Below are 26,680 nucleotides of genomic sequence, written 5' to 3'. Positions count from 1 at the left end.
CACCTCTGAGATGTCCAAGTGTGTGCATTGCAATCCTGTCAGTAATAGCTCCAAACTGGAAACACTCAGATGTCTAGCAACAAGAGAACAGGTGGAAGAACTGTGGTGTATTCTACCTAATGGATACCACACAGCAACAAGAATGAATGACCTATGGCCACACACAATAACAGGATGGGTCCTGCAAATGTACTGGATGAAAAAAGCCAGATGCTAAAGAGGGCATAGTCTTCATAGAATACCATTTAAAGAAAGATTTAAAAAGCAGATAAAATTAATCAATGGCTGTAGATAAATGGCTGCTCTAGTGGGTGGCTGTAACTAAAAGGGGGCACCCTGGGACTCCTGGGGGACTGACCATGTTCTGCTTGGTGCTGGCTTGATGGGCATGTTCACTTGGGGAAAAGTCATTGAGCTGCACGCTGACAATTTGTGCATGATTTGTATGCATGCTTCTGTTAAACCAAAAAACTTACTTAAAAAGTCAGCTATAGGATCTGCCCCCAAGGGGGAGCTTCTGAGAACACTGCAGGGTGTGTCTCCTGAAGTGGGGTGCTGGAGGAGGCAGGGAGTGGGAGGGATGGTGTGGGGAGGTGCCTTCGGAGCCACACCTTGAGGGCTCTGTCTCCCTGAGGGGGTGGATACTCACTGTCTCCCCGAGGGGGTGGATACTCACTGTCTCTCCGAGGGGTTGGATACTCTAGTTCTTTGAGAAAGAGTGTCATGTATACAGCAGTAACGAGCCTGGTTTCAGAGTCCATCACACTTGGGTTTAATTCTGTCACAGTCATTTCCTAGGGCCCTTAGTGACTCAGTTTCTTCACCAGCAAAATGAACATAATGATAGCTAATATTGATATAGATCTAACTCCACACTACTATTCTATGTACTTTAGAAATACTGACCCACTTAATGCACACAGCACCAAAAGGTAGGTTTGTTATAATCCCTATGAGGGACCCTGTGAGGCTAAGGAGCTTCACAAAGCCCCAAGACAGAGAAGGGTGGAGGGAGGTCATGAATCCAGGCACTTGGCCCCTCGTTCCGCCATCTCCAGGGACCATGATGTGAATTGAAAGGAAAGAGTGTATGAAAAGCTGATGCACAGCCCAGCTCCTAAAGAGCAGCTACATTCCCCTGCTCTACTCTTGAGGTTTTAAACTGGGAAAAATGGAGATGGCCAGAGAAAGCCTTGTTTAACCAAAGTCACAGGGTGGCAGAACATTCATGATCCTCATTACCAATTCCCTGTGTTCCAGGCTCAGGGCAAGGCAATGGCAGGAGGCCAGGTTCAGTCAGACCCAGGCCCTGTCCTGAGAATTTCAACCAGGAGGCCAACCCCAGCGAGTCCTGAGGTCCCTTCCACAGCGGGAACTCTGTGAGCCAGCCCTGCACCCTGCACAGAAGGGCTCTCATTGAAACCTCCAACTTGCCGGGTATCAGTAGCTCCTATGGATCGGGAAGCTATAGGAAACGTGTGTGTTTCCAAATCAGGTCCATTTTCATTTCTCTCACTGTGGTGCTGGTCCTTGGAGGGCCAGTTCTCAGGAGACAGATGGGAACAGCCAGAGACAAGCAGGCTACAGCAGGCCACAGCCCCTGCTGGCGAACCCCTTACCTCCGGAGGTGGGACTAGCCTCTGCTTTCTTCATGCCCGCCTCCCCCAGTTCTCCCCTCCACTGGGGGCTGATGAGGGAAGGGCAGCCTTACCTTGCCATCAGCCCGGGCCTCCATTGCCCCATTTATCTGTCTTCCAACTCTGTGACCACCCCCGTCACATACATGCCGCTGTCCTTCAAATTACTCAGAAGAGCAGTTCTACAACTTGTTCTAATAATAGTAGATAATGTCATTTCTTGGGCACCCACTATGTGCAATGCACAGTGCCTGGCACATTACACACATTGTTTCAATGAATTTTTCTAATGTGCTTGTAAAATTGAGCGAACAATCTCTCAGAGAAGCTATTGCAGCTATTCCAAGGCAGCGTATCTCATGACAGGCAGAGTTGGATTACGAAACCCAAACTTGTTTGGCTCCCAAGTGCCCGTTCGTCCTCCCCATCTTTTACCATGTCTAGCCCTACCCCTGGGCTTGAGAGCTGTCTGAAAGCCAACTCAGACGTCTCTCTAAAGCCTTCCCGTGCAGGGCCTCCCACCAGCTCAGACTGGCTGGCTAAGAGAGGGCAGTCACCAGAAGGCTTAGCACTATGGCATTTAGAGAGGTGGAAGAGGACATGGGTTGGTCAGATAGCACACTTGGTGTGAGGATGCACTCTGGGCTTCTTGTGAGGCTGACCTTTCTCTGTGTGCAAAATGCACATGCCTTCTGGGAAGAGGTCGGGGTTCCTGGGAAGGAAGATTTTAGCAAAGCCACCTACAGCGAAATAGTATCCTATTCAGCAGCATGGGTTTTAGAAGCAGAGAGACCACAGTGACTTGTAGGTGGAGGAAAACTCCATCACCTCTGGGCTCTATTGCCTCTCCTGTAAAATGAGAATATGAGTGTCTATGTCGTAATGTTTTATGAACATTAAATAAGATAATGTATGTAAAGTGCTTGGCATGCTCCATGCACACTTAAACGGGGACAGTTTTATTACCTGCCTTTCAGACTCCCTGGACTGCTTTCCAGGGATCCCTTTCCTCCAAGAGTTTCCCAGACATCTAGTGCATCAGGACAGTGTTTTGGGGTGTGGGAGGTAGGAATTTTCTCTCCCTTCCTTTATGAAGGAAGGAGATGGAAGTGAAGTGTCTTTGTAAGGAGTATCCAAAACAGTTCCTCACTGTTGCCTGCCACCCTCCCCAGCTCAAGCAAATGCTACTCTGAAACAAGACTTTCTTTATTCACCAGATGGTTATCTAATTTAGTTGAAGTCTGTGAGTATAAAACTGGATAGTAAATTTTAATTGTAACCCAATAGGTTAGAGTTTAGGAGCCAATGATAGGTTGAAATTGGGAGTGGAAGATTGCTCTGTATTTTAAAGGGTTGCTACATGACTAGTGCCTGGGAAGCACCTTTCTTGAAGGCCTGGATTTAACCCAGAGAGCCCTACGTCAGGGGGCCGGGTGACCTCCCCTCCAGGACAGCCTGAAGCAAGAGGATACCTCCTTCTTCACACTTCCAGAGGTGAGCAGGAACCCCAGTGGCTGAAAGGGTTGCGAAATACTGGTTTGGATTAATCAATGACTTGTTTCCATACTCAGAACACCAAGGGGGAGAAACTACTTCAGGGGCAAGTAGGGGTTGGAAAAAAAACAAATAAGAAAACAATGATGCACACACAGTCCCTCAATTTCACATAGAAGGCTGGATCTCACATAGCTCCAGGCTAATGCAGGTCAGTAAAAGTTCTCGGAAAATCCAACTTAAAAGTTACATCTTTAAAGGAAACTTACTTAGATTTGGAATTCTGAACTCATGAAGAAAGGAGAATAACTTTATATACTTGTCCTCGCTGCATTCTTATTTAGATTATTCCATCCCATCCACAGAGTAGTATGGGAATGTTCAGACATAATTTCCCTTCCTACAACCCCATTTCCACCTTAACTCAGCCAAACACACAGATACTCATTTATTCAATCATTTACCACTTCCCACATGCCCACTATGTGCCAGGCACTCCACTCTGCTGGAAGTTAGAACTACAAAGATAAATAAGGTACATGCACAGTCTACACAGCCAATCACACATACACGTGTGCACACAATGGTCTTATCTTCTTGTCCCTCTCATGTCTCACTTTAAACAGGAATTTGCATACTCTCCAGGGCCCTAAGAGAATCCTGGTAATTTGAAGCAAACAAAGTTGAGGCTGGAGAAAAATAAAAGGAAGGGAAAAATGAGTGGGACTGGGGGAGGAGCAAAGACCAGGAGCAAGACGAAGGAAATGGATGGATAAAAGTATCAGGATACACGTTATGTTTTTATTTATGCACGGGATACATGTATACATGCATGTACACATACATACCTATAGACAGAGAGAAAAGGTACCTTGACAATGAGGACATAGAGACCGTCACCTCCAACTTCTGAAAGTGTCTCTTGGTATCTATCAGTTGAGGAGCCAAAGGGAGCCTCCTCCAGAAAGAAAAGCCCATGCCCTCAATATAGAAACACACACAAGCCCATGCTTCATGCAACAAGCAAGTATGGAGAAATGTGTGTGCCACAAATGCTCCTCTGGACTTCTCACATTTGCTGCAGAGGTACACAGCCTACTACATTCCCTTGGAGAGCCCGCTTAGACATTCCCTCAGGTGTCGGTACCTGCAAACCCACACAGCTCCTGAGTGATGGGTCTGTTTTTATTTTATGGACAATGTAAACCTTGGAATTAATCTTAGTTTGCATTGTTGCTTTGGCTGTAGATTTTTGATCCATCCACAGCTGTAAGGCAGGTCACTGACATAGCTCCCCAGAAGTCCGGCACAGAGGCCTGTTGTTGGGAGGGAAGACACTGACATCTAAATGCCTGAGCTCAAATCTCCCTTCGGCCCCCACCAGCTCTGTGGTCCCAGGCAACCACTGAACTCTGGCCCCTTAGTTTTGTCACCTGCATAATGGCCTTACTTACTGCAGAGGCTTCTTGGGAGGTGAAATGAATGAATGTATGCAAAGTGCTTAAACTGGGCTAAGATGTTAGTAACAGTCAATTCATAGTGATTACTCCTTAGGATTATTATTCTGTCCTGGTCTTTTCTCATTTATATTTTTCACTTTTCTCTGGTATTTATCTCTGTAAGCCATTCCAAAGCCCTTTCAGAACAAAGTATAATATGAATAGACACATAAGCCAGATACCATGCTAGACAGTAAGCAGGATAAAGTGTTCAAAAGATGAGGTCCCTGCTGGTAGAAGACAGGGTTATGATTTCTGATTCACATTTCCACCCCGCTTCCCAACACATCGTTTACCTTTTCCAATTAAGCACTAAGTGGTAAATCTCTTATATATTGAGTACCAAGTATGTGAGTCAAATCCCCTACTTCATGGACCCTTAACCAAAGGTCCCTGAGGTTCCCCAATGTATTTGCCACGTTTCTTGTTTCTGTGCATATGTAGTTTCTTCTGGGGAGAGGGACATCAACTACTTCCATTCAATTCTGAAAGGGCTCCATGACCCTCTAAGATCCGAAGCCCTACTCACATCTCTGTTCCAAGGTTCCCTGGCTTGGCCCCACCTCTTCCAGAGGGATGGGCTGATGCTGACAAGCTGGGGGACCTTGAGCAAGTTGTGTCCTCTCCCTGGCCTTAGCTTTCTCACCTCTGAAAGAGGGGCTGGACTTGAAGATCACCAACACACTCCCCTGCTCTAACGCCAGGATGGAGCACTGCTTCTCACCTCGAGGTCCCGGAGGACAGGGTGGTCTTCAATTCCTGGGAACAGCACCCTCATGGTATAGGTTCTGTAGTCCAGGAAGGGAATCCCGGCTCCATCCAGGTCACTGGTCAGCTCATGGATGTCCGTCTGGAGCTCGGCAAAGGCTGGCACGAAGAGAAGCCTGTGAGATGGCTGGATAGGGAGGCCCCAGGAGTCACCTCCATCTCAGAATGCTCAGAACCCTTACCCAAGCCCCTAGGAGACATGAGCAATGGACCACGATGGGCAGGAATAACTGGAGATGCTGTTTACTTAGCTGGGATTGGGATGAACTGCATTAGCATGGGAGAAAGATGTAGTGCAAGAAACCTTGCATTGGGGCTAAAACCTTTCCAAAGTGTGAGTGATGGGGGATGGTGGGTGAGGCTGTCCACAGATCTGTGCTACTGCTGGGCCAGGAGAGACTCCCCATCTGAAGATGAAGGGCTTTGGTTTGCAAAATATGCTGGGGAGGGGGATGTAGAGGGATGAGTAAGAGAAGGGAGAGGTACCATGAGTAAGTGTCCATTCCTGATGCTGTGTTTTATAATAGATTTCCTTATAAGATGACAAGAACAACTTCTGATAAAGGAAAACAAGTTTAAAGACACAAGTCTGGACCATGCAGCTCATGAGAGCCATCAAACCTCCAAATGGGGCAGAGATGGAGGCTCAGCCACACTCAAATAGTCCTTCTGTATAAATAGGCAAGGTATTTCTCTGCCCTTCCTTCCTCAAGGTGATGCTACTTGATGGTGAATTATGACCTGCATATGGGCACTGCTGTGTGTGGTGGCAGCTCAGGTCTCCAGATGAACACAGTGGCAAGACCCCCCAGGAAAGTGAGCATGCAGTACAGCCTGAGGCTGTTACATAGCGCCAAAGCTGTCACCATACTTCGTTCTGAGAACATCCTCCCCCAGGGCCACCCTCTGCCACAGGGGTACTCAGGGGTGAGGCACCCAGCCCTTCCCTGCTCTGCCTTTCTCTTTGGTGTGTGCACACACACATATGTGTGCATGCATGCACATGGACAACCAGGACGGATTAACACATGCTGGCAAAGAACAGCCAGTGGGCATTGACTACTAAAAAATATTCCTTTCTATTTACATAATCTCAAAAATAGGGAGAAAATATTTTGTGAACTCAGAAGGGATGAACAAGCCCAATGTGGCTCTAGAGCCTCAAAAAGCAAGCCAAGCACCCAGTGAGCCGTGATAATTACAGAAACACAACACAGCCACTCTAGGAACTGTCTACAGGGACCCCAGTCTCGCCCGTGCCCATGAGTTGGGTAGAGTTCCACACTGCAGAGCAGACTTCAGGCCCTCAAATTTTGGCTTTCTGTGCCAGGAGAATACCAAGACTGCTTGTTTGAGAGAGCCAAGAGGATGCCACCTGGAGAGGCCTCTGCAACCTCTCCTGCTGCTCCTCTCTCCCTGCACCTCTGCACCTCTGCACTGGCCACACAGACACAGGGGTTCCTGATATGTAGCCTGACTTTGACAGTAGAGAACCCAAATGCATCCAAGTGGAGCCTGCACCAATGTGTGTGCATGTGTTTTTGGCATGTGCTGTCACCAAAACCCCTGGGGAACACTCATGTATGTCCTGAGTGAGGAACATGGGTGTGTATGCTTATAGGAGAGCATGGGAACATGTGCATGAGCATAGGTGTGGGTATGTGGGCACTTATCTGAGTGTGTATGTCAGGGAGTGTGAGTGTGTGAGTGTGACAGTGTGTGAGCATGTCAGGGAGTATGTATGACAGTGTGTGAGCATGAGTGCATGAGGGTGTGTATGTCAGTGAGTGTGTAGGCATGTGTGAGTGTGAATGCCAGTGAGTGTGTATGCATGTGTGAAGGTGAGTGCATGGGTGTGAATGAATGTATGTCCATGAGTGTGTATGTGTGTGAATGTGAGTGCCTGCGTGTGTGTCTCAGTGTGTATGTGTGTGTGACTGCATGAGTGTGCATGCATGTCAGTGTGGGTGCATATGTGTGTGTTGGTGTGTATGCAAGTATGAATGTGAGTGCATGAGTGTGAGTGTATGTGTGTATGCATGTGTGAGTGTATGAGTCTATGTGTGCAAGCACTTGTGAATGTGAGTGCATGAGTATGTGGGCATGTCAGTGTGTGCATGCATGTGAGTTGAGTGCATGAATGTGTGTGTGTGCAAGTGTGAGTGTGTATGTCAGTGTGTATGTATAAATGTGAGTACATGAGCGTGTGAGCACATGAGTGTATGTCAGTGAGTGTATGTATGTGAAAGCATGAGTGTGTGAGCATGTCAGTGTGTGTGGGCATGTATGTGAGTGCACAAGTGAGTGTATGTGAGTGTGCATGCATGTGGGCATGTGAGTGTATGTGTTAGTCCATAAGTGTATGTCAGTGAGTGTGTGTGGGTATGTGTAGGAGTGTTTGCAAATACATGGGTATGTTTATATATCAGAAGCTCAGGCCATGAAGGGCCCAGCTGGGTGTCTTCTGAGTTTGTGTAGAGGATGTCCTGGCTGGCTGTGAAGTCTTCAAGGAGACCCCTTGGCTTGGACCAGTGCAGCCCTGTAACCGTTCTGCAGCCGGCTCTGGGCACCCTGCAAAGTGTTTCCATGGCTAGTCTGACAAGTCCTTTGCTGTAAGGCCCCCTCTTCCTACGTGCACAGCATAGCTCGCCTCTAAAGTCTGAAGCCAAGGTTTCCTCCTGGGACCTCAGCTGACAATCCTGGGCGGGAGCTCCCCTTGGCTGCCCCCTCCCAGTTGGGGTGCTCAGCCCACAGGGAGGAGAAGGGGGGGTTGGCTTTTTATCAGTCTGCAGCTTTCCTTTAAGTCACCAAGCGCCTCCAACATTCAAAGCAGCATGCCTGCCACACATAAAAGAGATTCTAATCACTACACCTAATTAGAGGAAAGAGTACATTGCGGAGAAAAAAATTAAGCAGCGTAAATATAATAAAAGGCAGTAATTAACGGTCCCAGAAGACGGATGCTGTGTTGACAGCTGAAGGATGTAGAGAGGGGATGGAATGGATCCACTTCCCCACCAAAAAGAGCTGTGGCTGCCCTGGTGGGAATCGGTGTGAAGTGAGAGCCCCAGGTACGGGGCCGGATTTACTCCATGTATAAATCTACAGCAAAGAACCAGCTCAGATCCTCCCAGGATGAGTCACAAAATGATATCCTGGGGGTTACAAGAGTCTGACTCCTAAATTTCCTTCTTGGATTTAGTGCAGCTGATTTCACTTTATGGTGGTGTTTGTAATTTTTTTAATACAAGCTGTGAAGCACCCTTCCTTCTAAATCACAGATCAGCCCTACAGCCTTACCTTCCTGCTAGAGGAAGAAAGCTGAAGATTGCTGAAATGCGTCATGTTAAGACACCACCAGATCTCCCCTTGAGTAGAGTGCAAAACCCACTTAGCCAGGATTCCAGATCTGGAGGCTGCTCTAGTGGGGTGGAGAATGATCCTAATCTGACACCTTCAAGGAGAGGGCTAGGAGACCTTGGCCTCTCTGGTGTTGCCAGGATAGGGCCTGCTTGGGTATGGGTGTGGTCTGGGACGCAGGTATAGGAACTATAGAGTGAGAGGCTTTGCAGGTAGCATGCACAGCCTCCAGCATTGCCCACAGCTGCCTGGCCTGCTTGCTTGTAAATGAAACACATACATATACATACACACACACATGCACACACACACACACACACACACACACACACACACAGAGCCTCCAGCACTGCCCACTGCCGCCTGGCCTGCTTGCTTGTATATGAAACATATCCACACACATACACAGATGTGCACACACACACATGCACACAGACACATACACGGCCTCCAGCACTGCTCACTGCAGCCCGGTCTGCTCGCTCGTATATGAAACATACATACACACACAGAGGTGCACACACAGACACATGCACACACACATTCACACAGACACACACACCGCTAGCCTCTAGCACTGCCCACTGCTGCCCAGCCTGCTTGTTTGTATATGAAACATATACATACACATACACAGATGTGCACACACACACACGGCCTCCAGCACGGGGCCACTCAGTACCTTCCTTGCACTCCAGGGCCACACGGGACTCCAGGTTGTCCATCTGCATCTGCAGCCGCTTCAGTGTGAGGTCACTTTCACGGGACTTGCGTTTATAGGCGATGAGCACGGCCACGATGAAGATGATGAGGAGGCCACCAGCCACCGCGATGCTGACGATGGCGGGCAGGCTGAGTGGGCTGTCCGGGGCGATGTACACCATCCCCGGGGAGTACTCCATGCCACCGACACGGGCCTGGGGGCACACCGGGCAAGAGGGAGCTGGGTGTGGGGACACAGCAGCTTTGGCAACAGTCCCAAGTCACCCAGGAACTGGTGACCAGGGCAGGATGAGGGAAAGGAGACCAATCACTGGTGTCAAAATAGACAAGAGGGCATGGGGGGCTGGGAGCAGGGACAGATGCAGCTTAATAGAGCTCACCACCAACTGGAAACACCTCACCTCCTCTTATTCAGGAGTGAGTTTTGTCATCTTCATAAGAAAACAGCACACAACTGGGACCTAAACACAGTCTGCCACCAATGACTAGATCCCCTAAGATTTATGCCCATTCTAAGGGTGCACAATGGAAGCACAGAACATGATATTAAGTTATTACAGACTTCCGTGGGCCAGCAACGGCCTTCTCCTTGAAGACTTTCTTGTTTGTTGCAGATGATTTAGCAACTATTTAATGCTGTTTTGCATTTTCCTTATTGTTGCACCAGCCAGCATGGAAAGAATGACAATACAGAAGAGAGAAGCTCAAAAGGGGACACGAAGAAAGAACTTGGGGTGGGTGGTAGCTAGAGGAAAAGTTATTTGTGGGCCAGAATCCCCTCTTGGAAAGCCCTGGTGGCCTGAGACAGAGCTGGGCCGCTCACACCCACATCCCTAGTGCCCACTCCATCCGGGATGGGGTTCTCCCAGTCTCACCATCACTTTGTGCCTGCCGATGAGGTTGGGGGACTCGCAGAGCAGCTGGACATCTGATACGGTCACGGTGCATGGCTTCTCCCCAACCAGCACAGTGTAGTTCAGCTTCACATTGCCCCCAGCCACAGGCGGGATCAGGTTCTTGCCCTGTACAGATGGGAAAGCCCCAGTTCCCATCCCAGAGTGAGGACCACAGCTACCAGCTGGCTCTCACGTCCTCCCACCTGGAGGTCCTATCCTGCTGGTGAGCTGGTGAAGAAGCCACCTTTGGTAATAACTGCAAAAAATATTCGTGGCACGACTACTACCATTGCCTCTTCCTCCCAGTGGGTAATCAGTTATCAAAGTACTCCTTTCAGCTTATCCCAAATGCAGCCTCAGAATCCTTCTCAATGCAGAGTTGGAGTCAGTCACTACCGATTGATTCAAGTTGTCATGAGCTTTAATTAACTTGTGACCCATGTTCCAAAGGAGGCCCTATGCTGTGGTTCGCACAAGGCTGCCTCGGAGGAAGCAGTGAGCCTGACCTACCAGTACTTGGACTTTCAGGACAATAAAAGCTTGAGAGTCAAATAGCCAAGGTGCATCTGCCTTCCCTGGATAGAACCGGCCCATAAAGAGAGTTTTCTTCCCAGTACAAACTCAGAGAGAACATTTATCACACTCTGGGCTACACTGCAACCTCTGCAAGAGATGCCGGTTGAAAAACGTGACTGGAGTCTGCGACTTGAACATCCCCTTCCATGCAGCAGCCCCTCCTTTCCCCACCCCCACCTCCTACCACCCTCACTCCACCTTTAGGATGATAGGCGTGCCAGGCTTGAGCTCCAGGATTCCTGAGGGACCAAAGGCCTCAAACACTGGGTTGGGATAGTAGGTGAAGTTGGTCTTGTTGAGGATGAGCAGAGACTGGACGTTGTCCAGGATGAAGCCAAACTCCTCGGGCCTCTCGGTCAGGTCTGACTGGTGGTCAGGACCCAAAGCGAGGGCGGGTGCCTGGCAGGTCATCTCAGTAGCGTTCAGAACCTCACAGATCTGTGGGAGGAGCCACAGGGCGGAGCCTATGCAATATCTCCACATACCCACAGCCCCAGTACATGTACCAGGCCTCCCTGGATGTTGGGGTTGACAAGAGGATTAGAGATGAGTCAGGACCACACAATTGGGCCCTCAAGGAATAGGCTCTATAGCTTGCACCCAGCTCCGGTTTTGCCTGTAGTGGGTGTGGCAATGGCTAGGGTTGGAAGAATGAAAGAGTAAAGGTATAAAACCCCGGGAACCCCAAAAGTAATTGCTCCTCCATGCCTGTACCCCAAGAAGTAAAAATGCCCTTACGTCTTCTCCCCCATCCCACTATCCGAGTATTCAAGGGTGTCACAGGCTGTGGGTTATCAGTGTATGGGCAGGGAATCGCCTCAGTACTTGGGAAGACCCACACGTTCGTGTGGGTAACCTCCATGAACCCCATCAGCCTTGCACTCACATTGATGTGCTCCTTCCCTCCATGCTTGGCACGGATCTGGGGGTTCTGTATGAGGTCCAGGTGGGTCCCCCATACGGCGATGGGTGTGTTTCCACTGAGCAGGAAGAAAGAAGGAGGCGTGTAAATCATAAGTTCAGGAAGAGCAATGGCACTCTACAATGATGACTGAGCTACAACAATAAGGACAGTGACAACCAGGCAGCAGGGTAATGTTCCTGGGGACAAGGATGACAAGCTGACTGCATAGTAATGACGACGAGCATCTCGGCAGCCAAGGGGAGGACGGTAATGACCAGATGTCTGTGGCCATCCTTTGCTGAGTCTGTTGGGAGCATGGACCCCTGTGGAGGCCCAGTCAACAGCACAGCCCCCTTAGCTCTCCAAGACCTTTTGGTTTGTGCCAGCTGCTTCTCTGCAACCCCTTGGTGTCTCTTCCTCCATCCTTCCCTTGGTCCTTGCTAATCTTGGGATTTTTTAGACATTAGCTTTGGCCTCATGAAAGCCTCGCTCCAGATTGTCCCCACCACATCCTCCAGGCGCTGAGCACAGTCTGTTCCCCCAGGGCAATCATTTTACAAGTTTCCACGTTGGAGGCTTTGATCAGGCTGAGATCTGGGAAAGGCAGAGGGTCCATGAATGCAAATGTGAATGCAAGTGAGAAACGCTCTGGGACTCGGGTCTCCTGCACCCTGGGGTGGCACAGGACCGCTGACAGGGAGGACACAGGACTGCTGACAGGGAGGGCTTAGGAGCTTCATCTTGTGTCGCTTTTCAAAAGAAACCTGGACATCAGTGCCCATCCTTAGGGCAGCTGAGAAGTGGGCATAAAGTGGTGGGCAGTACTGTAGTGGACTGTGTCCTCCGGGGGGCTACTCAAAGAAAAATAAGAAATAGCCTGATCCCCAATCAAAGGAGCATCTTCGAGAAGAATCCTGCTATCTAAAACAGGCTTTAGCAAGTTAATTAGCTATAAGTTGATGAGTAAAGAATCCTTGACACACACACCCACATTCATTTCCACCCATCTATCCATCTGCCTGTCTTCATATTGCCAGTTGCTTCCCCCTCTCTCCTTGCTCGCATGCGCACACACACACACGTGTGTGCACACACAGAGGAAGATTCCTGTGAAACTCAGAGAGGCTCCTGCACATGCGACAGTGCTGTAGATGACCTTCTGGTGTCTAGCCATCTTCCCAATCACCAATTCAACACACATTTATCAAACGCCCACCATCACTGTTCACAAGTAACCCAGGCGGCTCATAAGAGCAGAGCCTCACCCCATCCTCAGACTTGATTAACTTAAAGAAAAGCCCTGGAGCTGGCTGGCAGACCCAGAACATGTCTGTCTCCATCCTCCCTCCTAGTGGGAGCATGATGCAGGAACGGCAGCTGAGTGCCAGGAAGGGTGACACCTCTATTTCTATGAGGATGACACAAAGAAGAACTGAATTATACCAGGCTGTGAATTTCGCAGAGTTGCAAAGTTTGTTGACTAAGTCACAAAGGGCTGCATCAACTTCCTGGGGCCAAATCCTGGTATGGCTTTCTACAGACGACCTTCCCCTCTGTGCCTTCTGGTCTTCATCTGCCTTAAGGTCATGGCTAAAGCTCAGAAGGTTTGGGCCTTATAAAGTAACTGCTGAGGACGGCCAAATCTCATCTCAGCAGGCAAAGGCTGTCTTTCCTTTGGGCTTAAGGCAGGGGGTGGCAAGCTCTTTCTGTAAAGGACCAGATAGTAAATATTGTAGGCTTTACAGGCCATATGGTCCCTGTCGCAGTTACTCAACTCTGCTGTTATAGTGAGAAAGCAGCTATAGACAATACATGTACGAATGAGCATGGCTGTGCGCCAATAAAACTTTATTTACAAAAGCAGGTGGCTAGCCAGATTCAGCCCACAGACTGGAGTTTGCCGATCCCTGGATTATAAAAAGATTGTTCCCTGGACTGGACACATCCCTGCTCTCTGCCTCAGCCCAGGGAGACCACTTCTACATGTACTTCCTGCTCACTCCCCCAGCCCCACGCCCCTGAGAACTGAAGCAGACAGCGAGAGGCCTGGACCCAGGAGGGGGCAGGGGGAGGGGGCGGAGCCAGGCACTGCCCTGTGCATGTGCATCTCACTTCAGTCTCTCAACTGCCTATGCGAGAGTGGACAGATGAGGGACTCTGGCCCCAGGGAGGTGAGATAACTGTTAAGGTCACCTGGCTGGTAAGCAGTGGAGCTGGGCTGAGACCCTTCCCACGCTGCCCCTGTTACAGTGATTTCCCAGTGATCTCTGTGAGCCTTGCGTAGGGTGCCCTCTGTAGCATCTTTTCATTCCCATGTGCTATCCAGGGTCTGGAAAGGCAGACTTATGCCATGTGCCTACCCCTTCACCCCTGACGGGAGACATACTACTCCAGGGACCCTAGAGATCCTGGGATTTCAAAATCCCCGGATGAATCACTGAATAGGCAGAGGCCCAGGAAGAATACCAATTTGCCCAAGGTAAATGAAGGTCCCCAAGTCCCTGCCCCAGGGCCTTTCTATACCAACATTCCAATGCCTGGTCCCCTCCCTCTGAGACAGGTGTTCAGTGCATCTGGCTGGGCACTGGGAAAAAGCAGGGAACAAGACCTAAACTCTACCCTTGAGGAGGTTACAGCAGAGGGGACGAGAAATGTAAGCAGGCAGCCAGGAGCAGAGAGGATGGGTATCTGGATGGGGCCTCCAGGCTCAGGACACAGCTTCCCCCACGTAAGCTGACTACAAGGAGTAGTCAGGCCTGATCTAACTCCTTCTTCCACACCCCTCAGCCTGAAGGTGGGACCAGGATTAGCACCTATGTCTACCAGAAGTGAGAAGAGTAGCCTGGCACCCCCGGCAGTCACTGCAGCATGGGGACATGGCCTCTAACACAGTTCCTGTCCCAGAACTGGGGAAGGTGGGTTCTTGCTGTTATAGGAGCTTGGCCTCCAGGCTGGGTTTGGCACAGAGGTGCTCTCAGTGGAAGGAGGGAACCACAGTAGGAAGGTCTGATTTGGGGGTACTTGGAACCAATTCCAGTTTATCAGTTCCCCAAGTAGAACTGGGCCCCCAGAACTCTCCTTGGCTCTCGAGAGTCAGGGAAGGGAAACAGAGGTCCAGGAGCATTAAGGTCTACTTGGGCCAGCTCCTACCTGACGATGCTCCATTCTGGTTCAATCCGCACGATGGTGGGGTCTTCCACATACTGAAAGACCAGGTCCTGGTGGATCTTGGCCCTGTCCACCTGCACCGACACCTTCATCTCTAGCACCTCATCGGAGGATGTGGTGTTGCAGACAATGTAGGATGGAGATCGCCTGGAGGGCAGGAAGACACAGCATTGGGTGCCTAGTGTTGAGGAGGACAGAGGTCCTGAGTTAGGGCCCTCCCACACTGCTCCCTGCATGTCAGGATGCTCAGAGGCCATGGGTGGGTGCTCTCAGATAGAAAGCTGGAGACCCAGTGACAAAGACTCTCTCCTCGGCCAAACTTTAGACAGGTTCCTCTGAGCCCTCTTTTCAACCGGGCCGCATCCCTGGGTCTGTCTTTGGCCTGTCTAGCCTCGATTTTTTAGCAAGAATCTGGCTAAGTCTGTTTGGGAGAATCCTCCCGTACTTGATATCTGATCACCCTGGCCTGCCTTCAGCAAGAATCATGTTAAGTTGGTTTAGCAGGAGTCCACCTACCTTGATGTTTCCTCTTAGTGATTTTTCATTCACTGAGCCCCTTATTCTGCTCATTGGCTACAAACCCCCTGCTGTCTTTGTAGTATTTGGAGTTGAGCTCCATCTGTTTCCCCTGTTGCAGTAGTCTTGACATCAATTGCAATCGTCCTAAGTCTTTCTTGCCATTTTAACAAGTGTCAGAATAATTGTTTCTTTAACACTACTGATGCCAGGCCTGGCCGGGTCTGACTTGGGAATTGTCATAACCCTCAGCATAGCCTTCTCAGGGAAAATCCTCTCTCTAGAGAATCTTAGGCCAGCTGAAGGAGCATCTCCAGCCACATTGCCTAGTGTCCTTCACTGAATGTACCTCCTGCCTTGCTCCTATCCCCTAGGCTCCAGCTCACGGCAGGTGTGCCCTTCTGGGACTCCACAGTGGGACCAGGGGAGGCAAGGTCACCTGGCCTTGTAGGCTCAACCTCAGCCACTGGGTTGCTGTGCCTATCATCTCTGAGAAGGTCCAGCTGGCTCTGCAGCTCCCAGAGTGCATCTGGCCCTGGTGAATGGGCTTTAGTTGTAGATTTCAAATTGTATTCTGGGGTATCCTAGGGTTCTGCAGAGTGGGTGCTATGGGGTCACCAGGGCTAACTGATGGGCCATGAAGCATATGGGGCCCATCCAGGGAAGGGAGGGCAGACAGGTCTCCATACTGAGCCCAAATTCTCTCCCAAAGAGCATGTCCACTTTGTTAGGCAGGAGGAGTACTTCTAAGCCATAAGGTGATTGAAACCACCTTTGCAAAAAGTATGGCAGTGAGGAAAGTCTGACATAGAAAAATTATCACGGTGCATGTCTGACCTAACGGACCCTATCTTGCTTTTCACCTCCAAGCTACCCTTGTCCATTCCTGGGCACAGACCAAGCTAACTATAGGAGGAATTTAGTTTATAGTTTAACTTTGTAACAAAGATGATAACAGCCTTTTCCTTAAACAAACCCCCTCTTTGCCTGGGGACCAGAGAGCCCACCTTTGAAAAACTAACAAATTAGCCACAAGATCAAAAATGATGACTCAGGAGGCACATAAGCAACCAGAGGCCACAAGATTCCAGATGTTCCCAATCGCCTCTATGGATAACATCACTATTGTAAAACTTCAGATCACTGTTGGAGGTACTTTTCAGATCCTGAATTCTGATTGACAAGCTGGTACCACCCAGACCAGTAATGTGGCTCAACTAGTTCTGCCATCCCACCCAGGAACTGAAGACAGCAAGAAAATCCTGGTTCAACTTTATACAATTTCATCTCCAACCCAACCAATCAGCATTCCCCACTCCCTAACCCCCTGCCAAATTATCTTTTAAAAAAAAAAATCCTGGTCTCCAAATTTCCAGGGAGGCTGATTTGAATCATACAACTCCTGTCTCCCATTTAGCTGGCTCTGTATCGATTAAATTCTTTCTCTATTGCAATAATGCTGTCTCAGGAAATTGGCTCTATCTGTGCAGCTGGCAAGAAGAAACTGTCAGGTGGTTACACCCTCCCAACTCTCTGCAATAAAAACGAAACTACCCTGAAGTGATCTACCTGTCTAACCTTCCCCCTCTGGTGCTGCAGAAAGGGGCCCTCTGAGTTACCTGTGGAAGAGACAGGGCTGCTTCCCGAACATCACCACCACGTTGCTTCCGGCATTCAGGTTGGTGCCTGTGATGGTCACTTGGGTCCCCCCGGACATGGGCCCCCGGCTGGGCTTCAGATCTGAGAGAGTCAGTGTCTGTGTAGAAAGGATGTGGCCTGAGACACAACTGGGAAGGGGTGGAGGAGGCTTCTGGGCAGGCATGAGGCAGCACCCCACTCCCCCAAGCTGCTTTCTGGAATCTTTGGTAATAGCGGTCTCCCAGAGGACCGGGACAGTTTTCTTAAGCTTGTATGGATAGGTAATGCTCCAGACCCTGAGAGTTTGCATACCTACCTTAGTACTAGTAATACTAATAGTTGCCATGTACTTATTTTTTAAGTGTCAGATTATATGTCTTCATAATTATACATGTATGTGTATATAGGGATATATACACATACATATATAATTTATATCTTATAATATGTATATGTATACACATTATATGTATATCCCTATACACATACATATATAATTTAATCACCAATCAATTCTATAAAGTAGGCATTATTATTTTACAGAAGAGATTTAGAGATGTTAACTTAGTTTTCTAAGGTCACAGAGCTAAAAAATGGCATAACTGAGATCTGACCCCAGAGCTCCAGTTCTCAACCCGTTTCCAACCTACAGCTCTGTTCTTGGGTGGTAAACTGTCTCTCCCACAGGTCTCTACAAAGAGCTGCCCAAAGCACCCAGTGGCAGAGCAATGGGAAGTGAGAGCCCCAGGGAAACTCAGAGAGAGAAGCAGAAAACAGTCAGTTGCTTTCAAGGGCTGCCCCCAGCCCTCTGCCAGAATGGGACCAGTGAGGAGTCCGGGTTGGGGGCAGGGCAGAAAAAAGCTCTTGACAGCTGGGGATTTGGAGTTGCAGTTTGTTCTTTCATTAGCATTTTAATGGAAAAACTTTCCTCAGTCCCAGGTGAGAAGTCTGTATCTGCATTTAAATGAAGATTTCTCTCCCTTCCCCAGCTACCTCCTCCTTAAAGAATTCAGCACCAAAAGTCAACCCTCTCAGTTCCTCAGAGCAGGCTGACAACCTCCCCTTGGAGATGCTTTGATAGGGAAGCTCTGGAGCTTCCCTATCACCTGGCACACGCGCCTCCAGGTCCAGGATCAGGGCACGCAGGTGGGGAGACACACAGACCACAGTTCCTGACCTGCCTCACCAGGTCCCAGCACCCTGTCTCTGGATCCCAGGTCTAGCATCCCTGTAACATGGGCCAAGCCAAGGAATAGCTTATCATTTTGGCTCAACTGGAGGCCAGGAAGAGGGTGGGGTGAGGCTGCAGAAAGAGCCCTCCTTTCTCAGCTCTGCCTGGATCTCGCTGTATGACTCTGGACAAGACATTTCACCTCTCTCGTCAACAAAATCAGGGGGCTGAGCCAAAAAGTGGTGATCTCCAAGGCTCCTGGCAGTTTTCTTGTTCTGTAACTTACAGTACCTCTTCAAATGGTACTTGTGCCCCACCTTAAAGGAACCCCACCAACCTTTCCAGAGAGGAAAGGAGAGAGAGAGAGAGAGAGAGAGAGAGAGAGAGAGAGAGATTGATTGATTGATTGATTGTACACACAGGCTTCAATGCAGAGATGGTCCTAGAGAGACAGAGTTGAACTCAGGGAAGTTAAAATAGATGGGGATTGGTGCTCCCTGGCAGCCTATGGGTGAGGGTTCTTAGAAGGGGTAGAAGTCAGTAATTCCTGCAGGTGTTGCTGGGGCACTATCAAGGGGCTCACTGGTGGGGACAGGATGTTATGGATACATGTTTTAGAGTTGTGAGAAGCTATTAATTATTCAAGCCATGCTTCATAAATATTTCACGGTGAGTTTGCATGGTAAATCAAATTCTGCATTATTTGCCACCTCCTTCACTTGGAATGGAGGTGGAGGGAAGGGGGAAAGCATTCCCTGCATGGAGACCTTTAGGAACAGCTAGTGACAGCCCAGAGTGCTAATCTGGGGCCCCTTGGCCTTGGCATTTGGTTTTTGGTGAATAAACCCACACATTGGAGTCTGGCCTGATTGTCGGAGAGGACAAGTCTTCCCTCTAGCCTTGGTACTAAAAAGGGTCTCTCCAACATGCCCCAAGTCCTGGGAAAAGAGCTTCCTGGCTGTCTCAGAACTCCAGGGGAGCTAGAGGCTTCTGTGTAGGGCCCAAAGAGTGCACCTGTAAGCTTCCTGGTAGACGAGAAGGTCATGAGGGCTCGGAGACTCTGGAAAGTGTGATAGACAGGGTTCTGTCCCTTCTCAACCCCTGCGGAGGCTCATGGGGACCTCTGTCCCTCACTCCCACCTGGAATCCCTAGAAACTCTGTGCGAGGAATGGGGGTGGGCCTCAATGACACAACCCTTAAATGCAAGGGGCCAGAGAAAGAGACCAAGGTCCCTAGCACTATTTCTCCTCCCTAAAAGTCTTCCCAAGTGAACATGTGGCACCAGAGCCATTCCTCAAAGATGTCCCTTAAGTAGAAAAGTGACACAAATCTTTGAGCTGCAGGGACCCACCAGACAAATGCATATTTGCCTGTGGCAACCTCTGTCATCTGTCCTGACCTGCCTCTGCTTCAGCCTCTCCTCCTCACCACCCACCCTCTTCCCTCTCCCTCCTGTTCCCATCTTTTGGTGTACTACTTTGTCAGACCTTATGCTGGGAACAGCCTCCCACCACTTCAGATCCACATGGAAAATTATATTCTATTTGTATTATACAAATCCCATCTTTCCCTCCAGCTTCTTCTAGGAAACCTCCCTTAATGCCCTAAATTCAATCACACCCCTCTACAGGGTAGGAACAATCACACAGGCAAGACTGGACCCTTCCTGAGGGCAGATGGGACTTTCCAATGTGTAGCACACAGGCTTATTATAAGAATAAAAGCAGAGAGCTGAGTGCATTGGCACACAGGAGCCACACAGGAAACGCCCTTTCTCCTAGGTCAGGGGGCCTCAGCCCAGCTTGCATCTCAGAATTACCCAGGATCCATAGCATTGGGTTTAATTAGTCCTGGCAGGAGGCAGGGAGAGGTCCAGGGCATTTTGTTTAATGCCCGTCCCGCCCCAGGAGACTCTCCTGTGTTGGGAGGTTTAGCGCTGCCTATGCACTGTGGGGCTCCCAAAGAAAGGAGGGTCCTGGGCTGATCTTTGATGGAGCCTCAGCGGTGGGGGCCTGGCTGGAAATGCAGAGCAAAGGCAGAGAGTCTTAAAGGAAGCATCAGCTTAATGAGGCGGAGGTGACTCTCGCCCTGTCGACTGTGTCCTCCAGGGTCCCTGCCAAGGAACCCTGCTCTGGGCAGGTGGCTGGCCAAGGCAAGTGGCTCCCAAGACAGATTGGTTTGATAAGAGGAGCAGGGCGCAAAGAGGACCCCCTGAGTGGTGTGATGCAGGCAGATGTCTGGAGTCCCAGGAAGTGGGGTGGGGCGCAGGGCCTGTGGGTATCCACAGCTCAGGACTGTGCATTCACAGACCGAGGACAGGGTCCCAAGCACAGCTTTGACGAATAAGGGGGATACGGCTCATGCAACCAGGAGAAGGAGACAGAGAAGGTAAGGTGGCAAGCAATGCAAAGGCTGGCAAAATAGGATTGAATGGGGAAGCAGACAGAGGAGCCCGGACAATGTCTTACAGGGAGGGGAGCCTTGGCTCTTCTTGAGGTGGAAGCTGATATGATGGTAGATGGATTACAACAGAGAAAAGCAAGGGAAGGATTTAAGGAGGCTATTGTTATGGCAAAGAGAATGGGAAAAGGAAGACTCCAGGACATAGTGATGGATTGATGTCAGGAATGAAGGCATGCTGAGCCACAGTCCAGCAGGATTGCAGGCCTAGGGGATGGACCACTGATGGGAATGGGCGAGAGAGGAGGATGCACTGTTTATGGGAGCTGACAGCCTGGGTAGGCCACGTGGAGATATGGCTGGATAGCCAGGTGGTGGTGGCCTTGATTGAGCCACAGGAATGAGGGGCCTGACTGGGGATGCAGGGCAGAGGCAGCTAAGGTTCAAAAGAAGCCATCAGCTTAATAAGTTGGAGGTGGCTCTAGCCCTGTCCACTTTATCATTCAGGATCACTGCCAAGAACCTCAGGATGGAAAGCTGCTCTGGGCAGTGGCTGGCCAAGGAAGTCCAGTGTTTGCTTTGGCCATGCAGCAGTTTCCTCCCATTTTACTTTGGCTGCCAGGAATTTTCAAAGCCAGATTTCTTGCCCAATTTTAGCAAATACCTGGTGAATGTCATCCCTCCTCTCTCCATCTCTCTCTCTCTCCCTCCCTCTCTGTCTCTATGTCTATATCATATACTATATATATATATATACACACACACACGCATACTTTATATACAAATATATATGTACATTTCTCATTAGTTGTCTTAATGTCTACTGGGTTCCCCTTGGAAATTCCATCATATGCTTTCAGAAGAAGGTGGTGGGTACAAATCCTAAACAAATAAGGAAAATGACTCTTCCATGAACCCCATTATATGCGCATGTTATACTCATTTTATGAATTCCCATGTGCATTCAGTGACAGCCAACTGCATCCAGGGGGTGTTTGGCCCTCGGAGAGCAGAGGTGGAGCAGATTCAGCTGCAGTCCCAGTCACGGTGCCGCACTACACTCAAGTTTCTCTAAGATTTGGCCCTGACCACGTTCAAGTCTGTGTCAAGTACTGGAGCTCAGTTGCTTTCACCTCCCCTTCTAGACTGTGGGCCTCCTGAGGGAGGTGCTGTGTTGGAACTTATTCCTCATCCTAACCCCCACAGCCAGAACCATCAAGTCATAAAATCCAACTCAATTAAACAAGCACTCATTACATAATCTAGTGAGAGGCATTGTGTAAGGCGATCAATGGCTGTCAGTTGAAGAAGAAAGGAGGAGGAGGAAGGAAGATGAGATAAGGAGGGAGGAAGGAAGGATGGAAGCAAAGAAAGGAGGAAGAAAGGAAGGGAGGGAGAAAGGGATCAAGGAAGGAAGGAAGGAAGGAAGGGAGAGAGGAAGGAAGGAGAGAGAGAGGGAGGCAATGGGGGGAAAAGGAGGAAAGAGGGAGAGAGAGAGGAAGGAGAATGAATGCCAAATTCCCCATGACATATTTCAGGGCATTTGATGGCCAGGCATAAAATCCATCACTTCAGGCTTCCAGCTTCCAAAAGCAGCTCAGAATCATGAGGAAATTATACCACTACAGCTGTCATTAATCTGAGAGGTTTAGTTTTTAAAATGATGGGTGTGTGCGGCAGGGAGTGTGTTCATGTCTCCACCATCTCCATAATCACAAGGCTGAGAGATTCCAAAAGCCTCTGTCCCATAGAACTACTTGTCAGCCAGCCTTTGATGAGAGGTTCCAGGCAGGAAGGAATTTAAGGACTGGGGAGAGATCCTCAGAGAGGCCATGGAATGGGGAAGGGGGTGCTAGGGTGAGAGAGGTGAGGGCAATGGTGTGGGTAGGGGGCAATGGTGTGGTTAGAGGGAAATGCATTGGGGATGCAGGTGAGTGGTGGGCAGGGTTAATGAGGTCATCAAATAGGGATAATGGTGGGTGGGTGCTATGGTTTGAATGCATCTTCCAAAGTCATGTCCTGAAAGCTTAAACCCCAATTAAACAGTGTTGAGATGTTGGACTTTTAAGAGGTGATTAGTTCACAAGGGCTCTGCCCTCATGAATGGATTAATGTTACTATCACAGGAACATGCTTATTATCAAAGAGGGAGTTTGTTATGAAAGGGAGTTCTACCCTCTCCGCTCATGCTCTCTTGCATGTAGTCTCCTGACTTTTCACTTTCTGCCACGAGGTGACGCAGCAAGAAGGCACTTGCCAGATGCAGCCCCTAGATCTTGGACTTCTCAGCCTCCAGAACAAGCAATCAAATAAATGACTCGTCTCTATCAATTACCCAGTCTCAGACATTCTTCTATAGCAGCAGTAAACAGACTAAGACATTGGGGTGAGGGAGAAGTGTGAGGGCGATAGGATGGTACAATGGGCCATGAGTGTGCAGGAACGGGTCAGAAAATGGAAGCAATGGTGGCAACCACAGAAATAATAAAACAAATGATACTAGAAGTCATAAATACATTGATGTAATTTTCCACAAGATCATGGGGTTGATACTATTATTATCCTCATTTTATAAATGAAGAAACTGAGGCAAAAACAAAGTGTTGAGCAATTTGCCCACATTCACCCAGTTAGTAAGTGGAAGAGCCAGGGATCAAATCCCAGGAGTTGCCTTGTGATGTCCAAGCTCTTGCCTACCTACTGTGTCACACTGCCATGTACCCATCTGGGGACTCTGGGCCCTGAGAGCTAAAGCAACTTACCTGAAACCACACAGCCAGGCACAGCAAAGTCTGGATTTGAATCCAGGTCTTCCAGACTTCAAAGGCTGTGCTCTCACTCACTATCAGACAGGATTCTCATGAACTGAAGGAGGTTGCAGGGCAGGCCCTTGCCCTGGGTTTGCCCACAGAGCTCTAGAGGGGCCCAGCAATCATGGTAATGAGCTCTGTGGCCTTTACCCAGCCAGATCACTGCTGGTCAAGACTCACCATGAAGTAATAGAGCTGCGAGGACCGGGCCATGAATTCAGGCCGACATACAGCCACGCAGATCTCCACGAAGCCTGCGTGCTGGCTGGGCTTGGCCTCCCCCATCTCACACACGATCCTGCGGGGAGGATAGGAGAAATTCCACGGGTCATAGGACTTCCAGCCAAGACTCTGCACCCCACAGCATCTACCCAGGTCCCTTTCTCCACAGTAGGATCTCAGGGATGGCCAGGTAGGGGAGGAAGGAGAAGATATCCTAATTCCTCCTAGCAGGGTCTTCTCCTTAATTGTCAGGCAGTGAGGAAACTTGACCTATGGGATCTCCTTTGAGCGAGCCTAGAAGAGGGTCCCTTTGTTATGACTCTAGATGTTCAGTCTCTAATTCATGATTATCTACTCAGTTGTCAACTAGACTGGCGGATATGTTCTAGTCAAAACCCTTGGGGAATAGGACTGGCAGAGTCCAGAGAGGCAAAGTGACTTACCCAAGGGCTGCAGCAAGTCAAACCAGAACTTGGAGCGACCTAAGGTTTTCTGGTCCCCACCTGGGAGCTTGGGGCTGCTTCAGTGAAGTGCTTTTGCTTCCTAGCCAGCCCCAGCTTCCAGGCCAGGTGAGGGGATAATTGAGTGAGTGTGTATGTGTGTGTGTATGCGTGTGTGAACTTTTTCCTTTCTAAAAATTTTTATTGCTTTGATTACAAAATTTGTTTATACCTTTTTAAAAATAATCCAACAGTCAAACAGTACAGAGTATGGCAGTAAAAAGTGAGTGCCTCATTCTTCTTAAAACTTAAAACTATATATATACTTAAAACTTAAGTGTGTGTGTGTATATATATATCTTTGCAGACATAATATATAAATATATATGTGTACATATATCTATGTATATATGTATATGTATTCTTCATTTTACAAATGAAGAAACTGGGGCAAAGGAAAGTTAGGCAACTTGCCCAATATATATCTTTACATACACATACACACATATACATACACACATATGTATATTTATATTTGTATTTCATATGCAGGCACACATAAGCATAAATGTGTTTTTACATATATATACAATTATACTTATAAACATACATATGTGAGGAAAGATATATTTTTTTTTAAATAAAAGCAAAACATAACATATCCACTGCTATAAACACTTCCGTTTTTGCTCAGCACAATAGCGTGGACCTTCCTTCCCATCTCTATAGACACAGCTTGACATTTTTCTTTTCAGCAGCCTCACAGTGTCTCCTCTGATGGTTGCACTATCATTTACACAACCATCTTCCTATTGAACGTTTAGTTGTCCTGATTTTTCTGCTACTCCAAATTATTCTGCAAAATGAACCAACTGACACACACATCCTTAGGCACTGTATAGTAGGATAGATTTCTAAGGAGGGAAACTGTTGGGTCAGTTTGCGTATTTAATATTTGGTAGGTAGAGCCAAATAACGTTCTAAGAAGTCTGGACCAGGCACTTCTATCGATGGTCTGCTCTTTCGCCAACACCAGATATGAACAATCCAATGAGGGGGAATCTCATTTTAATTTTTATTTCACAAATTATGAGTGAGGTTTCATATTTTTTCACATGGGTGTGTTTTTAAAATCTCATATAGCCTTTCCTTTGACTTTTCTGGTGAAGCCCTCTTTCTTGCTGATAAATTGTCTGAATTAGGAGTATTAACTTTTGTCTGTTATAAATATTGCAGTGATTTTCTCCTTGCTTGTCATCTTTCAACTGTGGTTCCAATGTCTTTTGCCACACTAAAGTTTAAAAGCACCTGTGTGGTTAAATTGGTTGTTCTTTACTTTGTGGCTTCTATGTTTTATGTTTCTCTTAGAAACGACTTTTGAGTAAGGTTCCAGAACAAGTAATACCTTGCTATCCAGATCACATAATTAATGCATGTTTGGTGTTTAAAAAAAATAGAAAGTACATAAAAGCACTTGTCATACTTACATACCCCCCAGTTGTACCATTCAGAATGTAATTTTCCATAAGACCATGGAGTAGATGCCATTATTACCCTCATTTTACAAATGAAGAAATGGAGGCAAATAAAATGTTGAGCAACTTGCTCACATTCACCCAGTTAGTAAGTGGCAGAGCCAAGGCTCCAGTCCCAGGAATCTCCTTGTAAAGTCCAAGTTCTTGCCTATGTACCATGCCACACTGCCTTGCACCCACGTGAAACATCCAGTGTCAACGTTTTGGTGTTTCTGTGGCCAGTCTTAATTTTCTTTTACAAAACTGATTGGAAACTCTATATTAGGCTTGTAACCTGTGTTCCAAGAACCTGTGTTCTCACTTAATATACTTTGAGTATATGCCTGGTCATGATTCTTCTATAATATCAGATTTAATGGCTGTGTAGTTTTCTTTCCTGTGCTTATACAATAATTAATTGAATTGACGAATTCCCTGTTTTTACACATGTAAATCACTTCTGAGTTTTTACTATTATAAATAAGGCTGAAATAAGCATTCTTGAAAATAAATAGTTGTGTATCCTGGTTATTTAGAGAAAGTTCTGGAAGTATGATGGCTAGGCTAAAGGCCTTTGACCCACATTTCCAAATCTCCTTCCAGAAAGTTTGTCCCAATTTCCTCTTGCACCATGAGTGAAGGAGTCAGCTACTTCTCATGCCTTTCCTGCACTGGGCATTAACTTTCACAAACCACTCCCTAGTGTTTTAATTTGCATTTCATTGATTACTACTGCTGTTAAACATTTATTTTTTGTATGACTTTTGGTTCTTTTTTAATCTCATAAATTGTACGTTCAAGCTCTTTGATCATTTTGTGATCTTTGCCTTTTATTTATAAAAGCTCTTTATATATAAAGAAAAAGTACTTATTAACTGTAATAGGATGTAACCAGACTCCCAGTTTATCATTCACATTTTTATTTTGCTTGCAATGATTTTTG

At 48.1% G+C, this 26,680-nt stretch overlaps 3 protein-coding genes across 3 annotated transcripts in view; 1 reads left to right on the top strand and 2 right to left on the bottom strand.

Moving 5' to 3' along the window:
* Positions 1 to 26,680, bottom strand: part of PLXNA4 (plexin A4) — a 450,027-nt gene that overhangs the window by 46,489 nt on the left and 376,858 nt on the right. Inside the window, exons 14-21 of the mRNA XM_050782490.1 lie at positions 23,742 to 23,859; positions 17,161 to 17,297; positions 15,008 to 15,172; positions 11,840 to 11,933; positions 11,152 to 11,391; positions 10,357 to 10,503; positions 9,441 to 9,675; positions 5,355 to 5,497 (exon numbers count right to left, since the gene is read on the bottom strand). Of these exons, the coding sequence (XP_050638447.1) occupies positions 5,355 to 5,497; positions 9,441 to 9,675; positions 10,357 to 10,503; positions 11,152 to 11,391; positions 11,840 to 11,933; positions 15,008 to 15,172; positions 17,161 to 17,297; positions 23,742 to 23,859 (1,279 nt within the window). The remainder of the gene's footprint in view (positions 1 to 5,354; positions 5,498 to 9,440; positions 9,676 to 10,356; positions 10,504 to 11,151; positions 11,392 to 11,839; positions 11,934 to 15,007; positions 15,173 to 17,160; positions 17,298 to 23,741; positions 23,860 to 26,680) is intronic.
* Positions 1 to 26,680, bottom strand: part of PODXL (podocalyxin like) — a 1,065,326-nt gene that overhangs the window by 671,383 nt on the left and 367,263 nt on the right. The window lies entirely within an intron of this gene.
* LOC126950803 (basic proline-rich protein-like) overlaps positions 1 to 26,680 on the top strand; it is a gene marked incomplete at its 3' end in the record, with an annotated part of 538,772 nt that overhangs the window by 147,682 nt on the left and 364,410 nt on the right. The gene's annotated exons all lie outside the window — the stretch shown is intronic.

Source organism: Macaca thibetana, chromosome 3 (genome assembly GCF_024542745.1).
Source record: "Macaca thibetana thibetana isolate TM-01 chromosome 3, ASM2454274v1, whole genome shotgun sequence".
NCBI classification, from domain to species: Eukaryota; Metazoa; Chordata; class Mammalia; order Primates; family Cercopithecidae; genus Macaca; species Macaca thibetana.
This window is presented reverse-complemented; position numbering and strand designations above follow the sequence as displayed.